At 42.1% G+C, this 25,661-nt stretch overlaps 1 protein-coding gene across 1 annotated transcript in view; it reads left to right on the top strand.

Annotated features, from left to right (window-relative positions):
* The window catches only part of LOC133018221 (cadherin-18-like), a 123,648-nt gene that overhangs the window by 13,710 nt on the left and 84,277 nt on the right, over nt 1-25,661 (top strand). Inside the window, exon 2 of the mRNA XM_061084541.1 lies at nt 17,675-17,969. Coding sequence (XP_060940524.1) covers nt 17,675-17,969 — 295 coding nt within the window. The remainder of the gene's footprint in view (nt 1-17,674; nt 17,970-25,661) is intronic.

The following is a 25,661-nucleotide window of genomic DNA, read 5'->3' as shown; positions in this document are numbered from 1 at the left end:
ATTGTTAGACTTAATATAAGCGACTTTTAGAGTTTACCAGGTTAAGATTGTGCTTTAGATCACAAACACAACTTCTTTAAGTTATAATACATACACTTACAAAAGCCTCAGTGTTTGCTTTGTCAGTATAACAACCCTTACCCCCCCCCCCCCCTGTCCTGACTGTATAACAATAACCTGGGTTAGGGGAGTGAGGAGGGAGGATATGGGGCAGGGTAAGACAGGTTATACATATAACACCAATGATTCGCTCTACAGTTTAGGAGAGACATTGAAAAAAAAATCCAACATTTTGTGAACTGCTTAAATCAGAGTTTGAGTGCATTCATATGTAGAGCGCCAATATAATCAAAGTATAATCATCACTTTTGATGCCATAATTGTATCTATTTATTAAGCATAACATTGGGGGACTATTTATAGGGGGGATCCCCGATTGACACTGGGTATTTCGCACACTGTATATTACCAAAACAGCTACATCGCTCCTTCGGTCAAATGCTTGTGTTGCACAGCCTGATGGTGAACAAGTGTCAACCCCCCTTTCACATTCTGTGCTGAAACCAACCACGAAGTAAACCATAGAAGCTTCAGATCAAGCTTTTTCTTGAATGTGCGATTAACTCTTTTATTAACAAACTTGCACTCTTCAGCCACAAGAAGTCCCCCAAATGAATACATACAAACAAACAGTAGTGTTGTGGCAAGACAAGGAAAGGCAGAGACGCAGGTACTGTTTACTGTCGTTTATTCAGTAGTGAGGAAGAACTGGCACATGTTCCCCATACGGGAAGTATATATAGCTACAGCCTTTAACATTACCCATCAACCCACTGGGTGAGAGGACACACCCATGAGTGCACGCCACAGTGTCATATTTTCCCACATTTTCCATCATTCGATATTTCACTGACATTATATTAATTAAGTCATCTCATAGCACCTGACTGGAAAATGAGCACCACCAACTGTCTCTCAATTATCCCACGTACTGGAAACAAGCAATAATTAGCATTTAGTCAATTGTTCAGGAAACTTGTAGAACAAGATTTACTGCAGAGCTATCGGATTCATTCTATATCTGAGCCTAATTAACTCTAATTCACTGTATATGACATTTACCTGTGGAGTAATGTGCACAGTCATACTCGCTCTTATAGCACAGCTGAACTTGAGTGCTGCCATGTCCCAACAATAGATTGTTCTCTAAATGTTAATGAGGAACTGAAAAATTGATGCAGAGGCATTGAAGGTAGAATTTTGCAGGCAACTATATTCTAAGTCTTGTGGGCAACTCTGGGAAGAGCAGGTCATCCTTGGGCAAAACACTCGACCCAAATTGCTCCTGACCGCTGCACCATGTTAATGGTGTGTGATAGAAAAAGCACTGCTCATAAAAATGTTGTGGGTGAGTGTAACTTGTACTGTAAAGCACTGTGAGTAGCCAAAAAGGTTGGAAAAGTGCAGACCTGCACGCTGTTCCTATAAGGAAAAATAGAGTCCAGCTGGTTGTGGCCACGTTTTTATGGAGACACATTTTGTTGTTGCTGCGGTATATAACACATCTTGACAGCTGAGCTGAGTTAATGTATCTATTAGTATCCATGGTGACGGCAACCTATGGTGGAAAGTGTGTCTCATAGTTTATTTGTTGTTTTATTCCCTGTGCCTGAATACTTAGCGCCCTCCGGAGCTACGAGTTTGACTCCACATGGAATGACACTCATGCACAGTGAAGTGTTATGGAGGGGGATCAGTTTGGCAAATGGTCTTTGTTTCAAGCTTTGCTTTTCAGCTCATTCAACATACCCTGAAAAACATTTCAACTGAAATTCGGATGCCAACAGACAGCTGGGCTGAGGGGTAGAACGGTCGTCCTCCAACCAAAAGGTTGGCAGTTTGATCCCCAGTCTTTCACATCTGCATCCTGAAGTGTCCTTCCGAAGTGAGCGTTGAGTGGTCATCAAGACTAGAAAGCGCTGTATAAATACAAACAGGTCACAGGCCTTTCATATCTAAGGCTTATTGTTTAAGGCTGGTTTAGGAACCTGGCCGATTTAAGGAAGAGTCATTCATAACCTGATTTAATTTATGGGTTTACGTATATATTTGATTTATATTTACCATTATTTATTTATCCAAAAACACGTTCATACTGTGCAGATAGTGTTTTGGATATGTTAACTTTTAAGGTCTACATTTTTAACTGCACAGCAGTCTGTTAATCTGTTTTCAGACATGACCTATGGTGTTTTCCCACAGTTTGCCTTATACACATGCAGGCAGGAAACAACGTATTAACTCTGCTGCAGACATCATGTGATTTTCTTGACAACACACAGACACCTATGTCATCTCTTATCACCACAAACTCTCTAGACATCTTAGTCACTGTCTTCTAAGTGTGTCCCCACTCTGTCCTCTCACGGTGAATCAACTCAAATCAACTTCTCACGGATTTCTATGGACTTTATACTGGGAGGCAATGCAGAGAAAGTCAGCAGAGAGAGCTTCTCCCTCGTACATTTGCATTCACACATGCACCTCATTCAGAGAAAATACAGAAGCACTAAGGAGTTCAGTGCAGCTTTACTGTACAGATCAACAGTCAGGAACTCACAAATTAATGAATAGGGAAAATTGACTGAAGTCAGAGGGTTCTTAGCCGAGCATAGAACCAGCAAGAAGCTCTTGCTGTCTATCAGCACATTTAAAGCTCATTGATTGCAGGTTGGAAAAGCAATGAAGCAGTCAGGGTTTGGTGGTTAGGATTTGCATCACATCCGCCTCAATAGACATGAAGAATAAAGATGGCAAAAGCATTGGTGAGTTGGATGCAGTTGTACAAACTGTTGCAAGTCAGCAAACAAACAATTGTTAGCTCTCCAAATATTTTCAGTTTTTGCATCAAACATTGACTTAAAATGGAGACCAAACTCAGAGGGTCTCTCTTGAAGATGATGGTTATAGTATCACAATCTCATGGCACAAGCACACCTGGCTCTTAATAGGACTGGGAGATGACGCTCTGGTTCAAACACACCCTTGATAAATTGACTTTGAGCAACCCTTCCTAATGAAATTACCATCCATCATGAAATCACTAATATACATATATTATTTCTAGTGCTGTCAAACGATTAAAATATTTAATCGCGATAACTTGCATTTATGTCATAGTTAACTCATAGTTAAGGACTTTTCACAAAAGCTGAAAGAGGAAATTATTTCATTGCACCTTGAGGCCATGGGGTATAAGAACTCAATAAAATGTAAAATTCAAAGAGACACCATTGAGAGCATAAGGACGTTTAAAACTGGTGGCAGAGCTGCAGACCTGCGTTGCCATGGCAAAAAAAGACCAACATTTCATCGAGAGCTTTTAACAATTTAATCATGACAATCAAAAAAAAACCCTATGTCACTGCACAACACCTACAGGATGTCCTGATGAATGCTGGGACAAGTGCTTCAGGGGTAACTATAGGACAAGCACTGAATAAACAAGGACTTCATAGCCAGACTCCAAGATGCACTGTACCCTTGACCAAGAGGAACATCAAAAGTCGACTGGAAAATGCCACAGCACATCTCCAATTCAACCAAAGCTTGGTTGAGGAATAGATTCTAGAATGTCCTGGAGAGGCCTTTCAGTCGCTGGATTTAAATCCCATTGAAAATCTTTGGTGGGATTTAAAGAAAGCAGTTGCAGTACAGAGGCCATCAAACATCACTGAGCGTGTGCCTTTGTAAAGAATGTGCAAAGATTCCAATAGAGAGGTGTAAGAAGCTTGTGAGCACTTAACGAAAACGGTTCTTAGAGGGTTTTAAAGGCAAAATGATTGCTCCACAAAGTACTTAAAATGGGGGTTGAATAATAGTGGACATACATATTAATAAAAAAGAGATACAATCAAAGTTAAGTCAATTTATATTTTCAAAATAACTCAAACATGTATCACTAGATATGTTCTGTTGTATAATGAGGCTTTTTGTCAAATCTTACCAGTTACCTCAATTCACATCTCTAGAAGGTCTTTTGAAGTGAGGGGATTGCAGATGTATATGTAATAATATTGAGTTAAAGATGTGGAATACTGAAGCCTCTGTATAAATTACCATTCAGTAAGTAAAGTAATGCTTTGCTACATGTATTCATCCCTCTGTGGTTTCCTTTTTGTTCATTCATGTCTAATTAGCATCCCTTCTTCCATACACTCTTTTGTACTGATTTACCTCTTTGGCTTTATGTATGTCAAGCAAACCAAGCAGTCGTCTCATCACTGCTGCCTCCCTTTCATCGGTGTAATCATGGCTGTGTGCTCGTGTTGCCCTGTGGCTAACATCAGAAAGGAGCTCTCCTTGGCCATTAGGCTGTCAAAGAATCAAAAGAGCCACATCCAGCAGTGAATACATGGCGTTCTCCTCCTGCTCTCCTCTTTCTCCACAGCACTCTCACCCACTTCATAAGTGTCAGTGTGGATTTAAAATGTCAACCATTTTGATGGTTCACCTTTTTGGTGTTTTCTGTGTGTCTGTTGCTGATCTTACTCTGTTCTGCTGTCAGTGCTTACATTCACAACTGCACCCATCACAGAAATGTCAATAATGTCTTTGGTTCTACACCAAAGCAGGAGTTCACCAAAGTGTGAAACACTACCTGGTCTGAAAAATGATTGCTGCTGGTAGAGAGTAGTCAAATTCTTTATGAATGTAAGTGGATTTTTCAGCTCATTGGTGTAGCTTCGGCACTGGAAGGGGTGCCATGAGGATGACATTATAAAATGCCTACATTTTCTATTCTGAACTTCCCTTTGGCAATTTGTAAAACTGAAGCGATCATACCAATAGCAGAATTTAGTTTTGACAAATGTGAGGTTGAGGTTTGTTGGTCACATCCAGTTGATTAAAAAAGATAGTGTGCAGTAGATTGTTGTGCAGCCGCCAGCCGGTGACATGTTAATCAGATAATTATAGAGCTGTTTTTCATTGATCAAAATAAACACTGTTTTCAACTGTTTCTGCTCTGAGCTGTTTAAATGACAGACAATCTGTACAAACAATGACACAGACTTGAAATTACTTTTCATACATATTAACACACTGTTGAAAAAGCTAGATAGTAAATAATGTTGAATGTCCTTGTTTCAGAAATAAACTAAAAACAAAATGGTGTGGGGTAAAGTATTTATTATAAGGTAGACCTCCGAAAACCACATATCTGCAAAATGTCAAGTAAAACCATCTTGTTTCAGATTTGTGTATTAAGTATTTTTCAGTGAATCCTAGATGAATGATAATCTGTCCATCTCTGATTCTATTGATTCACACTGGAAATTGCCCAATCTCATCACTTAAAAATGTTGTGTTGGTGCCAAAGCCTTCAATGTGGATTTAATAATAATGATAATAATAATGATGATCATCATATGCATTTTTAACAACATTGCTTGACAAAGTGTTGATATTGTCTGCACTTTGATAACAATACATAATAAAAATAGCTATATAGAATACATACACACATACATTTTATATATTATTTATTTATAAAAAATACATCTCAAATATATATATATACGTACAAACATATATAAGATATACAAGACTATTTTTTGAAATGAGGAAAGAGCTGGTGGAGATACAATCGGCACTAAGACAAGAGGGTAATATCAACCATACATACACACAAATAATAATAATAATAATACAAAAACAACATAAATACAAGACACTTGGCAGACAATAACATACAGAATAGACTGTGTGCTACTGGCATAGGGTAGGGTTAAAATGTAATTTAACTTTGACGACATTGAAGGATTGTGGATTTTCTTCATTTCATTAAGGATAAAACTTCCCTTATCAATTGGATAAGGGGGGGGGGCACTGCTCCTCCCCTGCATTAACGACACGCCTCGCAAAAAATGTGAGAAAAGCCTCATGTTCAACAAAGTAGGATGGCAGTAAATGGGCAGTGGGCAGAACCCCAAACATGCCTATTAAGGGGGAGGGGAGGATGTTACCTGATGTGATGGCTAAAGAGTAAGTCAAATACCCACTTCTAAAATTCAATACATTTTTTATTAAAATAATTCAAACATCTTCGGATCAGTGGTCCTTCTTTGTAAATCTGAACAGTATAAAGTTGGTCTTACAGTTTTTCAAAGTGCAACAGTATGTATCTGGCAGGGCAACAAACATATGTGTTGTCAGAGTGTGACAGTCATATACTAGAACAGCGCCATATACAATACAACATTTAACACATCCACTATGTCAATATGGTTCCACCTGATAAAAATGTGTCTAATTAAAAACTTTGATGATGACAAGCACCCAGTAATTCATGTTGGAAGAAATGCGATACTCGCCATGGGGCATAGATGTTATAAACTGTACTGTGGCATCATGAATTTCAAAAGCAGTTTTAACTCACTGATGTCAATATCTTACAATATTTGCTAGTTAAATCTATTCCTAAAGCATTAATAAATGTCCCAAAATCATAAATATACTTTCTATAGTCTCAGGTTTTCTTTATTATTTTGTCTTTTTTTTGCTCTGAATGCTCTATTGGTTTCTGTATTTGTTGCTTGATTGATTCGACTGAATTGTTTTGAGCGGTGTATGGTAACTGAAGCAGAAAGCTTGGAGGTGTGTGTCTTAGGGATGTCACGAGAACCGATACCTACGATACCTTTCGATACTAACATAACAAAATGATGCCGATGCCCAAGTTTTTTAAGTACCGTAGGCACCGTCAGCTTCGATGCCAGCAGCTGTTAGCAACTTAGCATCAGCATCGGTGCTGCGCCAGTCGACGTTTACATTCTGAAAACCAAGACGACAACTGCGGCTGCAGCGCTCGCCCCACCTCGACTTGTTTATTAAAAAGGCAGAGTCGTGTATGGAAGTATTTTGCGTTTGACGCCGGGTTTACACCGGACACGGAAGCAACGCCGCCGCTCCGCGCTAATCCTTGGTGCCGGAACATGGTTGTTTACACCGGAAGCTGAAGCGGCGCATGGGAGTGGATGGGAGCCAGCTGTTATTTAAGGCTTGGTGCTGCGCTTACGAGTCGCTTTGGCGTCGCTTCAGCGTCCGGTGTAAACCCGGCGTGAGGCAGATGTATCATTTAATGCATAACGTGTCTCACAACAAAGCGTCACTCACATGCGGCCGCAACTACCGTATAACCCTCAGTATATGCGCAGCACAAGCACATTGAATTACCGTATATGACATTAACAACATCCAAATAATGCACTTTTTTTTTACCGTGGTATCGAAATTGGCATCGAGAATCGTGTTATTTTACTGGTATTGGCACCGACTACTGAATTTTTGGTATCGTGACACCCCTAGTGTGTCTAACACATTTTAAAGACAGAATATAAAGAAGGGGTAGGACTTGATAAGTTCACGCTTCATTCTGAATCGTTGCAGACATAAAATGTGCAACTGAAGTTTTGTAGTTTTTTCCTTCTCTGAATAAACAGTAATTTATTCATTCATAAACAAGATCAACACAATTTCAAGAGAAGCATTTGAATGGACCTGTTGCAATTTAGGGAGAAAATTCATCAGTGAGTGACAATATTTCAGTAATTGATATTTTGCTTTTTATTTAGGGAGGCGCAGTATCTAAACAGATGGTTGGAGGTCCAGTACAGTCTTTCTGAACTTAATTGTTAAATTTAAAAAAAGCTTACCTGTTATAAATGATTGCTTTGCAGGAAGCCAAAGTTTTGAGAAAACTGGAAGGCAGTTTTTACTCTTTGTCTGCTTTTTGTTCAGTTTGTATTTTCTGGATGTTCTGTTCATTTATCCATCATTGGTAAATCATCATTCAAACATAGACCAACTACAAAGTCTGGTAAAAACCTCACTGCTTTTAAAAATGGCTCCCATTCCCAATAGCAATGGGAAACGAAGTTAAACAAAGGGTCACTACTTGTAGCACTGCCATTCCACAACACATGTTCAGGTTTTGATAAAATGTAAATGTAATTATTTTACTATGTATAGAATCAACCAAGTAGAGAGCTTGAATGCATTTAAGCCAAATATAATGAATTATTTGTTTGACCTTGTATTACACACTGTCAGTTCTCTTCTTTTATGTGACATGGTAAATGGACTGCACTATTAAGGCGCTCTTCTAGTCTAAATGACCACTTAAAGCCTTTTTCACTCAAACACACTTTTCACAGACCACAAATTGGTGCAGCGCTGTTCTATTACACAACTTTCAAACTCTTGACGGCACATCAAATGCCAAGTGTCTTGCCCAAGGACACTGCAGAATGAGGACTTGACCTGCTGTGGCTCCTTGGTCACAGCTTCCCCTTTTATATGACTACTTACGTCACATTTCACTCACATACAGTATGTGAGTGGTATAGAGACATTTAATGTGTACATTTATAGAGATAATGTTTTTTTTTTCCTTGAAAAAAAAAACAAATTGGCAGCTGTCAGCTAGTACTAGTGTTTTGAAACAGGTGTGGTTAGCTACTGGTAACCATTGAAGGGAGCAGAGGAGCGTGAGTGAATTTAGGTTAAAGACCAGCCGAGCTGCTCTATTCTGGATGAGCTGCAGAGGTAGGATGGCACTAGCAGGAAGACCTGCCAGGAGGGAGTTGCAAAAGTCTAGGCGTGAGATGACCAGAACCTGCGCCGCCTTCTGAGTGAGAAGGGGACGTATCGTCCTGATGTTGTGCAGCATGTATCTACAGGAACGTGTTGTTGCAGTAATGTTGGCAGTAAGGGAGAGTTGACTGTCGAGTGTTACACCCAGGTTCCTAGCCGTCACAATAGCTGAAGAAAGGTGTTAAGAGGATGTGGCTAAACATTGTATTCCCTGCCTCTCTGCCAAGGTCAGGTGGAGTTAGAGATAAACAAATGGAGCAGTAACTAAACCACAAGGCATATCATATCAGTTTGCAACTGTCTGAAAGATATGCTAATATATGAACCCAAACCCCTCCTTTACGTGCTATCTTCTGCCTATAAGTAAACAATATGCTTCACTTGAGGTTCTCAATTCCCTGGGTTCCTTCCTTATGTGTATAGCTGTGTGAAGCAGCAGGAGCTTTTCTGCAAGAAAACATTTGACTTATTTGTAACTACAGGTGCAGAGTTGGTGTAAGGCTTGGGCACAGTATAGGCTTAAGTTATGGTTAGGATTCTGGTTTTGGAAAGTAGCGTGAATGTAAGTCTATGTAATGAGACATGACTGTGTGTGGATGGGCTGTCAATTCAGCACTGGCTTGATGCCATAATTCTCTGTGAGAGACAGTGTGCATTCCCAAACATCAAAATAAGAGCTGTAGCCAACATGATGGGCTCTCTCCCCTGGACCTTGTCCACATTCACTCTTCATATGAGCCAGTCTCTCTCTCTCTCTCTCTCTCTCTCTCTCTCTCTCTCTCTCTCTCTCTCTCTCTCTCTCTCTCTCTCTCTCTCTCTCTCTCTCTCTCTCTCTCTTTCAGTGTGTGTTGCAGAGATCAGTTAACTAATCGCACCCTGTTCAGGGAATACACTTGCTGCCAAGAATTAAGGAATGCTGCAGTGAGTGTGCATGCCTAATGTCTTGCCAGGCAAGTGTGTGTGTGTGTGTACGGTTCTGTGTTCTCGCTGTGATTCCGATATTTTGGTTAGCGCTGCACCACAGCTAAACATGGCCGACATTCTCTCTCTGACAAGCTGGTGAAGGCTGATATCTGTTTAATGTGTGATTCATTCATCATTCATTCATTTATGATTCATTCAGTCTTCATACTCACATAAATGTGATATATATTCACATCTGGGAAAACCTTCACTCACTCTCTCTATCTCTCCATCCCTATCTCTCTCAGGAACACGGCAGCAGTCTTCTGATAGTATCTCGTAGGTGGTAAAGAGGAACGGACAGGAGCTATACTCTGTGACACATGTTCATGATAAGAGCATAAAAACATTTTCTTGATACTAAGCTGGCACTTTCAGTTACTTGTGTAATAACCTATCACCAGTGGCATGAAAATCTATTTTCTGGTCATGGTGGAATGAAGGGTTTATGTAGTTTCTTTTCTCTTTTGTGATCCAGGAAAAATTGATTTTTACAAATACTTGTAATTCCTTTAGGGTAGTCCAGGGTGGGGTACATCATTGCTACTCCACCAATGTTAACAATAGCCCCACTGTAGCCCCACTGAGAAATGTCAGAAAAAAATCCATGTTTCTGTTATTTAGTTTCCCTCGTTTCCACAATGATCCAACAGTGCATCCAATTAGTGTTTCAACCTTCTAAGCACTGGGTTCCCCAAGCTGAGTTCCTCCCCTGTCAGGCAAAAAATGATCTTTATCACTCTCATTTAGTTTGCATTGGTGCTGTAGCAGTCGAATAAAAATGCAAAGTTTCAGGGATCAGTAAACGTGGCAGGAAAATATTGTCATAATGCCGCCCAGTTCCCTCTCTTTATCTCCTCACTGCAACTCACCATCATTCTCATACCTGTTTAATAATTGCAGTGTACTAAAGCCACCAGCACTCCGCTCATTCTTTTGTTTCATACCTGCCCACACCACTCATCTGACAGCTATTCAGCTAGGTCAGCGCCTCAGTGGCATCAAATTTACGTTGCACAAACAGTATTTTACATTGAACTCAATATTTGATGTACATCAACAAGTCACAACAAACATTATGTGTGGCATCTACTTCATTTTTTAAACAGACATTTGCTCATATGTCCAGTTATGCTTCCATGGAATAAGTATATATTTTATTTTGCTATGTTTGCCTTTATTAGGCAGAGACAGTGAATGACAGATAGGAAACTGGGTGTGAGAGTAAAGGTAACATAAATTAATTCCATTAAAGCTGCATCTGCATACTGTTCCACTATTGGGCTCGGGAAGTGGCTATTTTACAAATCAACATGAACCACTGCAGAGGACTCTTCTCAAACTTAAAATCTGGTTTATGGCTCTAACATTTATTTCTGTGAGAAAAAAAAAAAAAAACCTAAAAGATATGTCTTGCAATTCCTGTCAAAAAAAGAAAACAGAAAATATTCAAACTGCCTTATAACTTAAAAGAGTAGCAGTTTTGAATAATTCTGTTTGTGTCCAATGTGCTTATATGCCAAGAGGAAGGTGGGCAACTTCTTGCACAGTTTCTAATTTAGAAATATGTCAAGTCCTCTTTCTATGTCTGTAGCCAGTTATAGGCTAGAAAGGGCGACACAAACGTGTCCAAACTTTTGATCAGCTGATGAACAGCCTACTTCAGTTAAATTGTTGTTTTCAATAAATTGCCTGCTCACAACTTTTGGGCTCTTGTTCCCATTTCTTCTTTTTGCATTTTGAAACTCTACTTAGAACCTTCTTAAGACTCAACAGTGCAAAATGCAAATTCATGCAATTTTTTAACTGGTCTTAAGATTTTGATTTTGAGTGTATGTCTATTAATCAGTATTGCTTACATTGGGCTACCAAATCAAGTTTACATGTGGTTTTGTCATCTTTACTTGGACCATTTTAAGAGTCTTATCTTAAGAGTACAGAACACTTGAACATTTGCTAATTAGCACTATGCACAATTGATGGTGCTGGGAATGTCATTGGTTATTTGGTCACAAACCATCGCATTGGACACATGGCACTGAGCTGATGATGGCAAGAGGAGAAAAGACAGATTACAGCCTGCAAAAATGTCTTCGCCTTTTTCCAAGTCATTCTCCATGCTGCCTCTTAAATTAACTTACAACAATTAGGAAACGTCATGGTTTGAGAGCATCTTGTGTCTTTGTGGTCACCACAGTTAAATAATCATGTAGAAGGAGACCTATACTGACAGTGGTTTAAATATGAATCTTATATAGACTCCTTCAAATAATTGATTAGAACCACTAGAAACCACACTTCCCTGTTCTGATCTCTCTTTCCATTTTCCACATCATTCCCCTACAATTGACTCAGGACAACTTTGAAGGATCTGGGTTCAGTCACGGCACTCTGCCTGAGGAAGTCAAGTTTTGAGGATAGTAATGCTGAAAATCCACACAAACTGAACCACCACACATAAAGGCCCCATTATACAGTTGAATCTATTATTGACAGGGATGCACTGATGTTATACTGTTATATAAACTGGATAAAGTATATCTAATCAGAGTGAAACCACCTTATCATGTCTCAGCTCACACTGTTAGTGATGGAGCTTAGTGTAGCATGTCCTGTAAATCCCAACAGAAGAGAATTAAACTGTTTAAATTAATAACCATCACTTCCTGCCCGCCCACAAGCTTTTTGATTCATATTTCACACCCTCTTGAGCCTTTGTTCTTCAAACCGTGGAGAGACATGCACAAGGGGGAAACATTTTAGCCTCAAAATGTCAGTCGCTGCACTTTCCTCACCAGCTGCTGCTTAGAAACGCTGTTGTTTCATGCTGCTGTATTTTTTATCCTCCTCCCCTCTTGTCTTTGTCTTCTTCTGTCTCCTCCTTTTATTTTAAATGTTTTATTTTGTGCCAGGGAGATGGATTTCCTTTGTCTCTCTTTACACTGCAGCGTTGTTGGAGCTGTTCAGCCAGTGTATTTCTGTTCTGCTCTCTCTGCAGCCCATCGTGCTGTGTTGTCTGTTTCTATTTCACTGTATGGTGCAGCGGTTTCAGATTTTCCTCTTTTGAATCTGTGTTTTCGCCACTAATGTTTTGGAAAGCAAAATGCGAGGAGGCATGCAGGTTGTTACATCATCATGCTCCTTAGTGCCTAAATGAAACTCTCCACACTGGAAAAGTGGATGTTGACCTTGAAACACTGAGTTATTTTGGAGTGAAATTGAAGTGAAAACATTTTTGAGAGGTGTGAGTAACCTGATCAAATCTGTTAGATATATATATTGACCACATACACCACAGACTTATGAATTAAACGACTTATTATAAATGCCTCCTGGAAAAACAAAATCGATATAAAAAATTCTAAATGCCGAACTCTTATGTTCCTGGGAATACCAACATTGCCTCAACATGTAAACCCCCGTATGCCTCTGAAAAATTCAATATGATCTTGCAGAGTTGTCTTAGTGGAGCTTCTATGTTCTGTAATACGCTCTTTAAGGGAATGGAAAGTCTCACAAACACTCCACACTGAGAGTTGCCTTGAGGAAGTTTGGTCATGAGTTCAGTTTTAGAGACTTTACAAGGTTGACATGCTCTGACAGCTCTGTCTCTCGTGTTCCTTCCTCTTTTGAACATTACCATAGGTACTGGAGGTCTTAAAGGCTTTTTTTTAAGGATCAGGCATTTTGAAGAGTATACCAATGATGTAGAATTGTGAGGTTAAGGTAGTGCAGTTCATAAATTCAGGCTTCAACATGTAATAGTTTGGACTCGCAATTAAGCCCCTCAGCTCCTTGAAACCACTTCGTTTTCTCGAGGTAAAAGCCCATTTTCTTTGTAAAACCTTTCCTGAAATTTGAAAAACATCTCTTACCTATATGCTACTAATGTAATGAAGTTTTTTTACATTCACCTGCAACTGAGATTAATCTACAGTAGATAATCATCAGGTCAAGTTAAGCAATTGTTACTTACGCCAAATTTCAAAAGTTACAAGTCTACAGAGTACAACAAGGTGGGAGATCAGTCTATCGCTTGGACAAAGAAATTCATAGACGTCGGAGGTGGTTTTTACACAAGAGCCTCAAATGAGATAAAAGTTGTCATGTTTGGAGGTTAATCTGAAAAGGCTTGTATGTTTATGCCCGCCCTCCCACATTGTGGGAAACATCATGAGCATTGGTTTCACGTAAACCAAGTAATAAGGGAGGTATTAGTGAACAATTGGCTGTTGTTGGTTAAGGGCAGTGTTGGGGAGTAACGGAATACATGTAACGGCGTTACGTATTTAGAATACAAATTATGAGTAACTGTATTCCGTTACAGTTACAAATTAAATAGATGCTATTCAGAATACAGTTACATTGTTGAAATCAGTGGATTACATGACGGTACTTCTCTGTTTCACAAGTTTATTCACTCTATTCACTGCGTAAGAGCGCCCCCGCCCCCGGCGGCGTGAAGAAGCCCCACCCCTACCCGCTCGGGACCGTTACAGGCCCGGGACCGAGGCTCTGAGAGAGTTCCGTCGCTACCAGAAATCTACGGAGCTGCTGATCCGCAAGCTGCCCTTCCAGCGCCTGGTGAGAGAAGACCGACCTGCGCTCCCAGAGCTCCGCTGTCATGGCTCTGCAGGAGACCAGCGAGACCACCGGACGCTGATGCGACGCTGAAGCGCCGGGCAGCGCTAATAATATCACCCGTTGACCCAGTAGTATAAAAGCATATGGTCACTTGTTGCTCCAACATTAACTGCAACAGCGTCCCAATTTAATGTCATCCATCTTCAAGAACTTCTCCGCTGTTTGCTCCGTTCAATGTCGGGTGTCGAGGGTAAATTACGTATTCTCCACTCAAGCCAATGGGGAGCCCCCCCCCCCTCTCTTTTTATCTTTATGACTGCTTGTGTGGCTATAGTGGGGGCAGAGGGGGACATTTAATAATGTGATTGGTAAAATTGGTAAAATTAAAACTCCAGGACAACAGAAGGGGAATACAAACTATGGGATGCATACTTTATCATTTATATCATATAAAATATGTCATCAATATCGTTTAAAATAGTTTTTCAGTGTGTTTCCTGATACGCTCGCGTCAAGCGCAAACAAAAATAGACTCGACGCCGAGACGATCGCTGCACGGCGCGAGGCAGCCTTGGCGCAGGGGGGGGGGGGGGTTCAGCCTCCGGTGGGACCCGCACTGAGGTGGGAGTGGATGGGAGCCGGACATCCAGCTGGCCAGCCGCATCGGCGGAGAGAGAGTTTAAACTGCTGCTGCTCCACTGACTATAACAACGCCGCAATCATACACTTAAAAAATGCAATACAAACCGAAGTATTCCAAGTATTCAGAATACGTTACTCAGATTAGCTAATGTAATGGAATACGTTACAGATTACATTTTTGGGCATGTATTCTGTATTCTGTAACGGGATACGTTTTGAAAGTATCCTTCCCAACACTGGTTAAGGGGTTATAACAGTTTCATGTTTACACATTCAGGAGACACAGAGCTACATCAGCATTTATTGAGTAATTTCTGAGTCCACATGGAGAGGGTCATTCATACATTCAATGTATTTTTAGCTCCGCTTTGGTCTCCTCAAGTGCTGAATGCTTCACTCATCAAGGCTGATGGAAGCAGGGTTTGAGGAACAGGAAACTGCCGGTCGAGGCTACAGTACAGAGGGAATAATAACTTTGTGGGCTCAGCACTATGCGTCACACATTTTACATTACAGTCGGCTCCATTGATCAATTGTTGATATATAAAAGTGTAAGTGTCTGTGTGTACGTAGGAAGAGTCTGTAGGGGAAAATGTCTGTGTTGACATTTTGTCCGCAGCAGTTACACTTTCCTTTTCATTGCAGTCATAACTATATGGCAATTAAAGATGAGGAGTAATTACAAGGTAATTTTGTGATTATCAGATCCTTTAAAGAAAAAAAGAGTATAAAGTTTTAAACCAGGGTACTTCTGCAGGACCATGAGAATACATTTTTTGTAATATCCACTTCCTGTTTAATTTTGCATTAAAATAACATTTCCTGTCTTTGAAGTTCCTACTTACCTGTCAATTTACCATCACACGCTGTCACTTGATTAGTTTCCTGTCCCTGCACTTTCCAGCCAGGAAACCCTTTTAAAAAGTCTTTCCATCTTTTTCTGTTCTGCCTGATTTACGTGTTTCCTTTGTATTCAAGTGTTTGTCCTTGTGTAGCTTCCCTTTCTATGATCCTTGCTTGTGTTTCCGGACTTTCTGGGTGTTGCTTACCTCTTGCCAGTTTTGGTTGCTGAGTTTGAGTGTCATCAGAAATGTAAACAGCTTACATTTACCACCAATAGTTGACCACAAAGTATTTTTTGAAGCCAAATCTAATGGAAGCTTAAGCTCAGTAATTGGCACAAAAGAAAAAACTCATTTTTGTAAAATCATGTGTGACAGACTTGGAAGGCAGCCTGTACTGATAAACTAGGCCATCCAGCTATTAAGTGCATGAGATATGGAAATGCTCACACAGGATCTTATTGCAGACAATAGCTGCAGAGCGATTAGTCAGTAACACACAAAAACAATCTGACAAACATACATGATGTAGTTTCACAGTTTGTTTCACTGCAACCCTTCATGTTCTAAAATTAAGTTTCTAGGCACAATTCAATTATGCAAAACATAATTCCGCCCCTTCATACATCTCCTACAGCTATACTCAACCTCCAGACCCCTCAGATCAGACTGTGCCTTCGCTGTTAGAGCTCCGTCCCTCTGGAACAGTTTATCCTCCGCACTCAGATCGGCAGATCTTTGTGGATTCCTTCCAAAAACTTTTAAAAACTAATCTCTATCGCCTAACCTTCACAAAATGTCTCTGAATTATAAACTGTTCCTTGTGTTTATATAGTTTGCTCTGTATATATTGTTATGTGTACAGTTTGTTAGTTTTGTATATTTGTATAGTATTGTATATAGAATGTAAATAAATGGTCTGTATTTATATAGCGCCTTCCTAGTCACCACCAAAGCGCTTTACAGTACAGTTTTCTACAATTAGCTTTTTTTCACCCATTCACACCCACATTCATAGAAGGCATCAATGTGCATCACTTCCTCTATTATACATCATTCACACACTGTTGGCACAGCCATCAGGGTTAGTTTGCTGCTCAGTATCTTGCCCAAGCATACCTCCGCATGCAGAACTGGGATGAAACCGCCGAACCTTTTTCTTACCGCTCAACTTCCTGAGCCAAAGATACATGGGAGGTGGTGGACGAGCTCAGTCTGTTTGTCAGTTACACAAATACTAAGAATTTGTAGGAGTTTTTGATTCTCATGAATTTCACAGACCCCATCTCAGCCACGTATAGAAGGAAAAGGTTGTTTCATATGTTTCTCTTCTCAGCCAGTTTTGTCCTTAGTAACATATGATCTATCAACTGAGTGAGGAAGTGAAGCAGCAAACAGTCACCACATAGTAGAAGAAAACGTTTGGATTCTAGTATTAAAGGGGCATATTAATCAGCAGCTGTTGTATCAGTAGGTGCAGAATGCACTGAGTCAAAGATAATTTAAGATGAGATTATGCCATTAAGGTATTGTTACATTTCATGAAGCACTGAGTATGTAGCTTCAAAGTCTGCTGCCACACACAACAGTAGAGCTGCGGGCATACTGAAATACTATTTATCTGGGTTTTTCACTCTCTCTGATACTTATCTGACTCTGTCTCCTCATCCTTAATTTGCTCGGTGACACATTCGGCTCAGGATGGACTGCATGTTGTAGAATGCGTTCTGTCACACTGTAACCCTTTTTTTCCATTTACTGAGACAGTAACTTGTTTCAGATACTGAACCTTTTGTACAGCCTGTCACACTCCAATCCTCCAGCGCTGCGGCTTCTCCTTCCCTGATTGGATGGTCGTGCCTCTCGTTGCCTGCTCCTCACCATTAACTGACCACTCATCCTGACACTTGGCTATTACTCTGTATTACATACTTGTCACACACTTTACCGCTCCCCCTCCCTCACTCATTTTCTCCTTACATCTCCAGCTCCACTCCAACTCTGACAAGGGTGATGGCTCTGTGCGTTACATCTTGTCCGGTGAGGGGGCCGGGTCCATCTTTATCATTGATGAAACAACGGGTGACATCCAGGCTGCCAAGAGCCTGGACCGTGAGAGGAAGTCCCAGTATGTCCTACATGCAAGGGCCATCGATCGGCAGACAAACCACTCACTGGAGGCAGAGTCAGAGTTCATCATCAAGGTCCAGGATGTCAATGACAATGCTCCAAAATTCCCTGATGGACCGTTTTCAGCCACTGTGCCCGAGATGTCTGACGTTGGTAAGACAAGTGCCTTACACAGACTCTGACTTAGTCAGGACAAACAACCTAAGTTAGAATAGCCATTATTAATGTAATCAGTACTTTTATACTATAACTTACTATTATGTCTAAAGGCTATGAGTGCTGTTTACCTGTTCTGCAGTACAACTTGCAAGTCACTGTGAAAAATAGAAAATCATATTTAGTTCTGCCTTTACAGAGAACAAAAATAATAGTTTAGTTTCAAAACAATCCCAAACACAAGTTTGCCATAACTTGATACTGACACATCAGAAGCCTACAGTTGCCTCTCTTCAGACAACGTGTCTAGGTTTCTTACATCGGATTTGCTGAAAAGCTGAAACATGACACTGTGGCGTGCACTTATGGGTGTGTCCTCTCACCCAGTGGGTTGATGGGTAATGTTAAGGCTGTAGCTATATATACTTCCCGTATGGGGAACATGTGTCTGTTCTTCCTCACTAGGAATAAACGTCAGTAAACAGTACCTGCGTCTCTGCCTTTCCTTGTCCTGCCACATTGGTGACCCCGTTTTTTGGACATGTTCGAGGTAGAGGAGGATAGTGTCCCTTCCTCATCGGGGGAAGACGTATTTTCTTCCCTGGCGCCCGTGGACCGTGTCTCCACAACGACCATGGTGCCGCAGCTTCCGCGATCGACCAGCTCCGCGGAGCACGTTAAACTGCCGGAGTTTTGGCAGAACGACCCCGCGCCGTGGTTTCAGCACGTCGAGGCTCTCTTCCATCTGCGAGGAGTAACGGCAGACGACTCCAGGTATTTTTTGGTGGTCGCGGCTTCGGACCAGCAATCCACCCGGCGCGTGATGCAGCTCCTGCGAGCCCCGCCGCTGCGCGGAAAATACGCCGCCCTCAAGCAGCTTCTCCTCCGGCGCTACAGCTTGTCAGCCGCGGAGAGAGCGGACAAGCTACTGTCGCTTCCCGGTTTGGGTGATGGTTTGGCGGTGGACCTGATGGATGAGATGCTGTCGTTGCTGGGCTCTGAGGATGAGGGTTTCCTGTTCCCGCACATCTTTCTGCGCCAGCTCCCGCTGCAGGTGCGCGCAGCCCTCGCCAACTCTTCTTGCTTGGCGGCCGGCGACTTCCGTGGATTAGCTGAGGAGGCGGACCGGATCCTGCTGACTTCGAGGAACGTCTCCGTGCAGAGTGTGGCCGTGGAGTCCTCGCAGTCGACGTTGGAGAACGAGGTTCCGGCAGTGACGGCTGCAGTTGCGGATTTTCCCCGTCCGGTCTCGGTCAGGTCGCTACAGGAGTTTTTGGGCATGGTAAACTTTTACAATCGTTTCTTGCCTCATGCGGCCCAACTCCTGCAACCATTGTATGGTGCTTTGAAGCTTAAGAAAGCCAAGGACCAGGTTGACTGGACCCCTGTGAGGATCCAGGCTTTTGAGGGGGCTAAGGCTGCCCTGGCTAACGCGGCGCTTCTGGCGCACCCCGCGTCTCGGGCGCCCATCGCCCTCACGACCGATGCTTCGGATGTGGCTGTTGGTGCAGTTGTTGAACAGCGTGTTGCGGGTGCGTGGCAGCCCCTTGCATTTTTTAGACGCGGTTTGCGAGACAGTGAGCGAAAATACAGTGTGTTTGACCGGGAACTGTTAGCGTTGTACCTGGCTACGCGTCATTTCCGTTTCCTGCTGGAAGGCCGCCCTTTCACAGCCTATGTTGACCACAAACCATTGATGTTTGCTATGGCGAAGGTGACAGAGCCATGGTCTGCTCGCCAGCAGCGCCATCTAGCGGCGATCTCCGAATTCACAACGGACATCCAACATGTGGCGGGTAAGGCGAACCCGGTTGCAGACTGCCTGTCGCGGGTGTTGGTGTGCCCTGTGCATCTTGGGGTTGATTTTTCCGCACTGGCTGCCGATCAACCTGGGGACCCGGGTATCGTTGCACTGAGAGCTGCGAGTACCGGTCTGGAGCTGGAGGAGGCAGTTGTGCAAAATGGTGGGCCTGCCCTCCTTTGCGACGTCTCCACGGGCCGCCCCCGCCCGGTGGTGCCGGTTGCTTGGCGCCGTCGGGTCTTTGATATGGTGCACTCTCTTTCTCATCCGGGTGTCCGGGCGTCGGTGAAGTTGGTGTCTTCGAAGTTTGTGTGGCCTGGCCTTCGCAAAGAGGTCAAGGAGTGGGCGGCCACATGTGTGGCGTGTCAGCGAGCTAAAGTTCACCAGTAGGGCGCCCCTCGAGCCATTTTTGATTCCAGCCAGGCGTTTTGATCATGTGCATATCGACCTTGTGGGGCCTCTTCCCCCTTCCCAGGGTTTTACACATCTCCTTACCATGGTAGATCGGACCACTAGGTGGCCAGAGGCGGTTCCTCTGTCTTCCACGACATCTGCGGACGTGGCACGCGCTTTTCTTTCAGCTTGGGTCTCACGTTTTGGTGCACCGTCTGATATCACCTCTGACAGAGGCCCGCAGTTCATTTCGGAGCTCTGGTCAGCGCTAGCAAAGTCTTTGGGCACACAGGTTCACCGTACCACTGCCTACCACCCCCAGGCTAACGGTTTGTGTGAACGTTTTCACCGGTCGCTTAAGGCGTCATTGCGGGCTGCGCTCTCAGATGCAAACTGGTTGGATCGGTTGCCGTGGGTGATGCTCGGGTTGCGCTCGGCTCCTAAGGCTGACCTGGATGCCTCGCCTGCAGAGTTGGTGCTCGGTCAGCCGCTCCGCGTCCCAGGGGAGTTTCTGCCTCAGAGTTCGGCCCCCTTTCCGGTTCCTCTTGCGCGTCCTGCGTCACAGGCCGCTCGTGCACCGGTGCCCGTGCATCATTTTTCTCCTCGGTCTTTCGTGCCAACGGATCTCGCGACCACTCGGTTTGTTTTCGTGCGTCACGATGCTCACCGGTTTCCCCTCCAGCCCCCGTATGACGGCCCGTTTAGAGTGTTAGAGGCGGGTTCTAAAAGTTTCATTCTGGACATGGGCGGGCGCAGGGAACGTGTTTCGTTAGACAGACTTAAACCAGCTCATCTGTTGGCCGGCGAAGAGGTGCTACCGGCCCGGGTTCCCCGTCGTGGTCGCCCCCCTTCTAAGGCCCCTGTGTTGTTTTCTCCAGTTGTGCCTCCTGATCCTGTGCCTGTTGTAAATGATGTCCCTTCTGCTTGTTCCACCCCTGCGTTTGCGGACGGGGATCGGCGTAGCCGTTATGGTCGCCTCGTTAAACCCCCTGAGAGGTACTGACTTTTGTCCCATTTTATTTTTTTTCCCTCTGGGTGTTCGGGGGGGGGGCTGTGTGGCGTGCACTTATGGGTGTGTCCTCTCACCCAGTGGGTTGATGGGTAATGTTAAGGCTGTAGCTATATATACTTCCCGTATGGGGAACATGTGTCTGTTCTTCCTCACTAGGAATAAACGACAGTACCTGCTTCTCTGCCTTTCCTTGTCCTGCCACAACACTGAGGTTTTCTGACCCTACTCTAAGCTGAACGAATATTTAACACTGTATCAGCTACGTAAATATGAGGTAACCACCAAGTCACAGAGTTAAAACAACAACTACAGTGGAAGCCAAGTATTTTGATCACGTTGGTCCCGGACCAAAATTATCCCTAAGCGGTTATGTACGACAAACAAATTGTGTAGCTTCTGTATGATAGAACTGGAGGTAGAGGCAACACTGCGCACCTGTGTATGTGCACGCGCGCACACACACACACACAGACACACACACACACACACAGCGCAAATTATAGAGACACAGACAGGAGCAGTAAATTACTTACAGAGCCTGTAGAAACTGTAAAAAATTACTTTTTTACTGTTCAAACATGTATTTAAAGATCCCAAATGAAACCTGTAAGCGTATAACCCCATCCCTATAACCTTATTAAACAGCATTTGTGTGGGATCGATTCTTCCCCAAGCTTTTCGATCCATATAAACAGTTGATCACTGTATACATACAAGGTTTTCATTCTATTTTGTTCAGCAACTTTTGATCTTGGACATGTTGGATATCAGCCTCAGTTGGATAGCAGCTGTTTTATGCTGATGTTAGTTTCAAAGTACAATTTTTTATATTTATTTTGGTAATGAAAACTGAAAAAGCTATTTATTTAAAGACCTGTATAAGTGGGTTTTATTTGAATCAAGAAATGTTTCTCTAATATGCCAGCAAATCCCAAAGTGAAGACAAAAACACATAAGGACACATTCATGTTTTTACTTCTGACATAAGAGGAACTTAAATTACTTAACAAAAACAAATATTAAAAACAAATGATAGGAGGAAATGAAGACAAGATTGCTCCAAGGATGCTACTGGGTGGTTGTTTAGTGCTTGGAGCATTATTGAGATTGGACCACATTTTTCTTGTTTAGCGATTTTCCTCATGCGTGTGTTCAGGGACACAAAACATCTCAATTTTTTGATTTAAGAATTATTCACACCGCTTTCCCTGCTATGGAGATTATTAGAAAGCCCTCCCACTAATCCCCATCATAAATCAAGCAACATGACTTTGTAAAAAGAGACAAATAACAGAGCATGACGACCAGCTGAACTCTTTGCAACATTTTACTCATTTCAGTCTCTGCCTTCAGTTCCTGTCTTTGTCAAGCCAAGTCAATATATTTTATTTAGCCCCAAATCATACATCATAGATAGAAAAACACCATCCAATTTCCATTTTGAGATGGATAATAATAATCATAATAATCATAATAATCTTAGGTCTAATATTAAGACTAATTACAATACTTGTAGTAGTCAGTGTTAAACAGGTGGCCTGTAGTCACAGAGATAACCTCCACTCAATTTCTGAAGGCAGAAATACCTACAGAAAGTGACAGGAGACGGGACAGCACAAAAATACAAGAATAAAAAGATGCAGAGTTAGTAACATGCATTAATGGGATGTGGATGTGTACAGATGGAGAGGGAGAGAAGGAGAGAGGAGCTTAGGGCATCATGAGAAGACCCCCAGCAATCAAGGCCCACTGCGGCATTACGAAGGGACGCTTCAGGTCTCTCCTGAGCTCTTTAGTACCAGACCATTAAGGGCCTTGGAGGTGAGGAGAATGATTTAAAATTCTATTTTGGATTTTAAAGGGGAGCCAGTACAGGGAAGCTCATATGAGAGAAACTAGATTTATCTTCCTAGTTCTTGTCAGTACTTGTGCTGCAGCATTTCATAACGACTGTAGAGTCTTTGGGGACTTGCTAGGGAGGCCTGATGATAATTAATTGCAACAATTCAGCCTAGAAGTCAGAAACACATGGGTGGATCTGTTTTTGTCTGTGTGCATAATGTGCATGATTCTGTACAATGTTGCATGTGTGAAAAACTGGATTTGGGATTACTGCCTGCCCCCCTCTGAATGTGTTTATACTGGTCTCCCTGGTTTGACTTGCATCTATGCTATGGACTTAACCTTGTGTGTGGAGTGGTCCAGGACCTTGAGACAGAACTGGACAACAAACGTGGTTAATAGCAAATTAAGAACAAGCTTTAGAAAGAAATGATTGATGTTAGGTTTATTAATAGCTTGATTAATAAGCTTGAATTTAAAATGGCTGCAACGCCTTCTGGACACATTCATCACGACACAACCCAGTTTCAGTGAGAATGAATCAATTGATGATTTTGGACCAGAGGAACCTTTTAACAGTTGCAAGCACGGGGACTGATCATAGTTCTAAGAACATTGTTTCAGCTCCTACTTCAGAGTAAGTACTCTCCTGATTGATGTATTTATACAATGATTGGTGCAGACATGAATGTAAATTGATTGAAAGAAGGCATGAAGCACCAAATTCAGCCTTTGAAGAAAAAAAAGGGTAAAATATTGGCCATGAGAACAAAAATGTGCAATCGTTTTAGCTCATTCAAAACAAAAAATGTTGTTTGTTAATTTTCCCATGATAACACACAGCTCCAACCACAACATCCTCCACCTTATTGAAGTTGCACAAAGAATTATATAACATTGTGCATTGAAGATTACACCAAATAATAGACCAATACACTTATGGAAGTGAAGGGGGACTCTAACAGGAATGTAACAGCATCCTAGTCGGGATGTTGTTACAACAACAATGAATTCCCAACCCCAGTGAAATGATAACTATCTTACCATGTTCATCAAAGTGGTGATTGAAGTAAAAAAAAACTTGATTTGATCCTTGTCTAGATTAGAGCCAAAATTGAATGGGTTCTTTCTTGGCCCATGTCAATCAATCAGTCAATCAATCAAATTTTATTTGTATAGCCCATATTCACAAATCAAAATTGATCTCATAGGGCTTTAACAAGGTATGACATCCTCTGCCCTTAACCCTCAACCAGAGCAAGGAAAAACTACTAAAAAAACTTTAATAGGTTTAAAAACAAGTAGAAACCTCAGAGAGAGCCACATGTGAGGGATCCCTCTCCCAGGACAGACTTAAGATTTAAGATACATTTATTTTTCCCAAACACATGCACAGAGCACACTCATGCAAGGAGGGAAATTTAACCTCTGCTTTTAACCCATCTGGTGCCAGACACACAGAGCAGTGGGCAGCCATGTACGGCGCCCGGGGAGCAGATGTTTGGGGAGTGAGGTGCCTTGCTCAGGGGCACTAGACAGGGTAGGGAGAATCCTCTTGGATTTTTGGACAGATCAATCCAAGTTCGTCTTTTTGTTGTTTCTCCGTGGAGTCGAACCAGAGACCTTTTCTGCCCATAGTCCAAGTTTCTGCCACTAGTCCACTGCCTCTCCAAGTGCAATAGATGCCACGTGTAAAGAAGAACATCAGCAAGATAAGGGTATTTGCAGCATTTATTAGAATAAACATTTTGAAGCATAACTGAAGGTCACTGCATTGATGGATTATTGTCAGTAATGGTTGAGTATCTGAGGTGAAATATTATATATCAAGCAGTTTTGTTATAACCATATTCCACCATCAGCTGCCACCTCGATCGTGGTCCAACACTATTATTAGATGCCAAAACGATACAGTATCCATCATTATTATCACAATCCTTGATTCGCGATCCACCATCATAATCCACGATGTGGCCGCAGCCGCGGGCTTGGATCTACAGACGAATGTCCCATTCTACCACCAAGTTTCATGAAAATATGTTGTGTACTTTTTGTGTTGTCCTGCGGAAAAACAAATAACCAAACCAACCAAAGCATAACCTACTTGGTGGAGGTAATAGGACAATTGTTGGTGATAAAAACATATTGGGTAGTGAAGAATTTGAAACCCCTCAGGAACCTGTTTTTTTAAATGAATTTAACATTTTATGCACAGCAGGTTTGCCATGATGAACGAGATGGATAAAAGCTTTGGCTTCACCTGTCTGCTGCTACATGGTCAGGCTAATGGGCTGTGGCTCTTTACAAGAGCACTGCTGACAGCACACACTGCATACTGCAGCTTGTACTTCGCATTCAGGGGGAAGTTCAGTATGTCACATTTACATAGAAACAAGATATTTTCATACTGTTAAAGAAAAAAGATTGTGGCTTAGTTTTCATTTCAGATTTTAATCAGATGCTAGTGCATCAGTTGTGACAGCAACATTATGTTTAGTGTTCAGGCATGCTTGTGATCTAATGTGTTTGGGAGGTTTGTTTTCTGAGCTAGAAAATGGTTACAAGGACCATTGCTGCTCTTAAAATCACAGCCAATTTGAGAAAAGCTATCATCTTATGTTAAGTAGAGACCATAAAGATA

This window comes from Limanda limanda, chromosome 13, assembly GCF_963576545.1.
Source record: "Limanda limanda chromosome 13, fLimLim1.1, whole genome shotgun sequence".
NCBI classification, from domain to species: Eukaryota; Metazoa; Chordata; class Actinopteri; order Pleuronectiformes; family Pleuronectidae; genus Limanda; species Limanda limanda.
The sequence above is the reverse complement of the archived record's forward strand: the minus strand, read 5'-3'. Positions and strand labels throughout refer to the sequence as shown.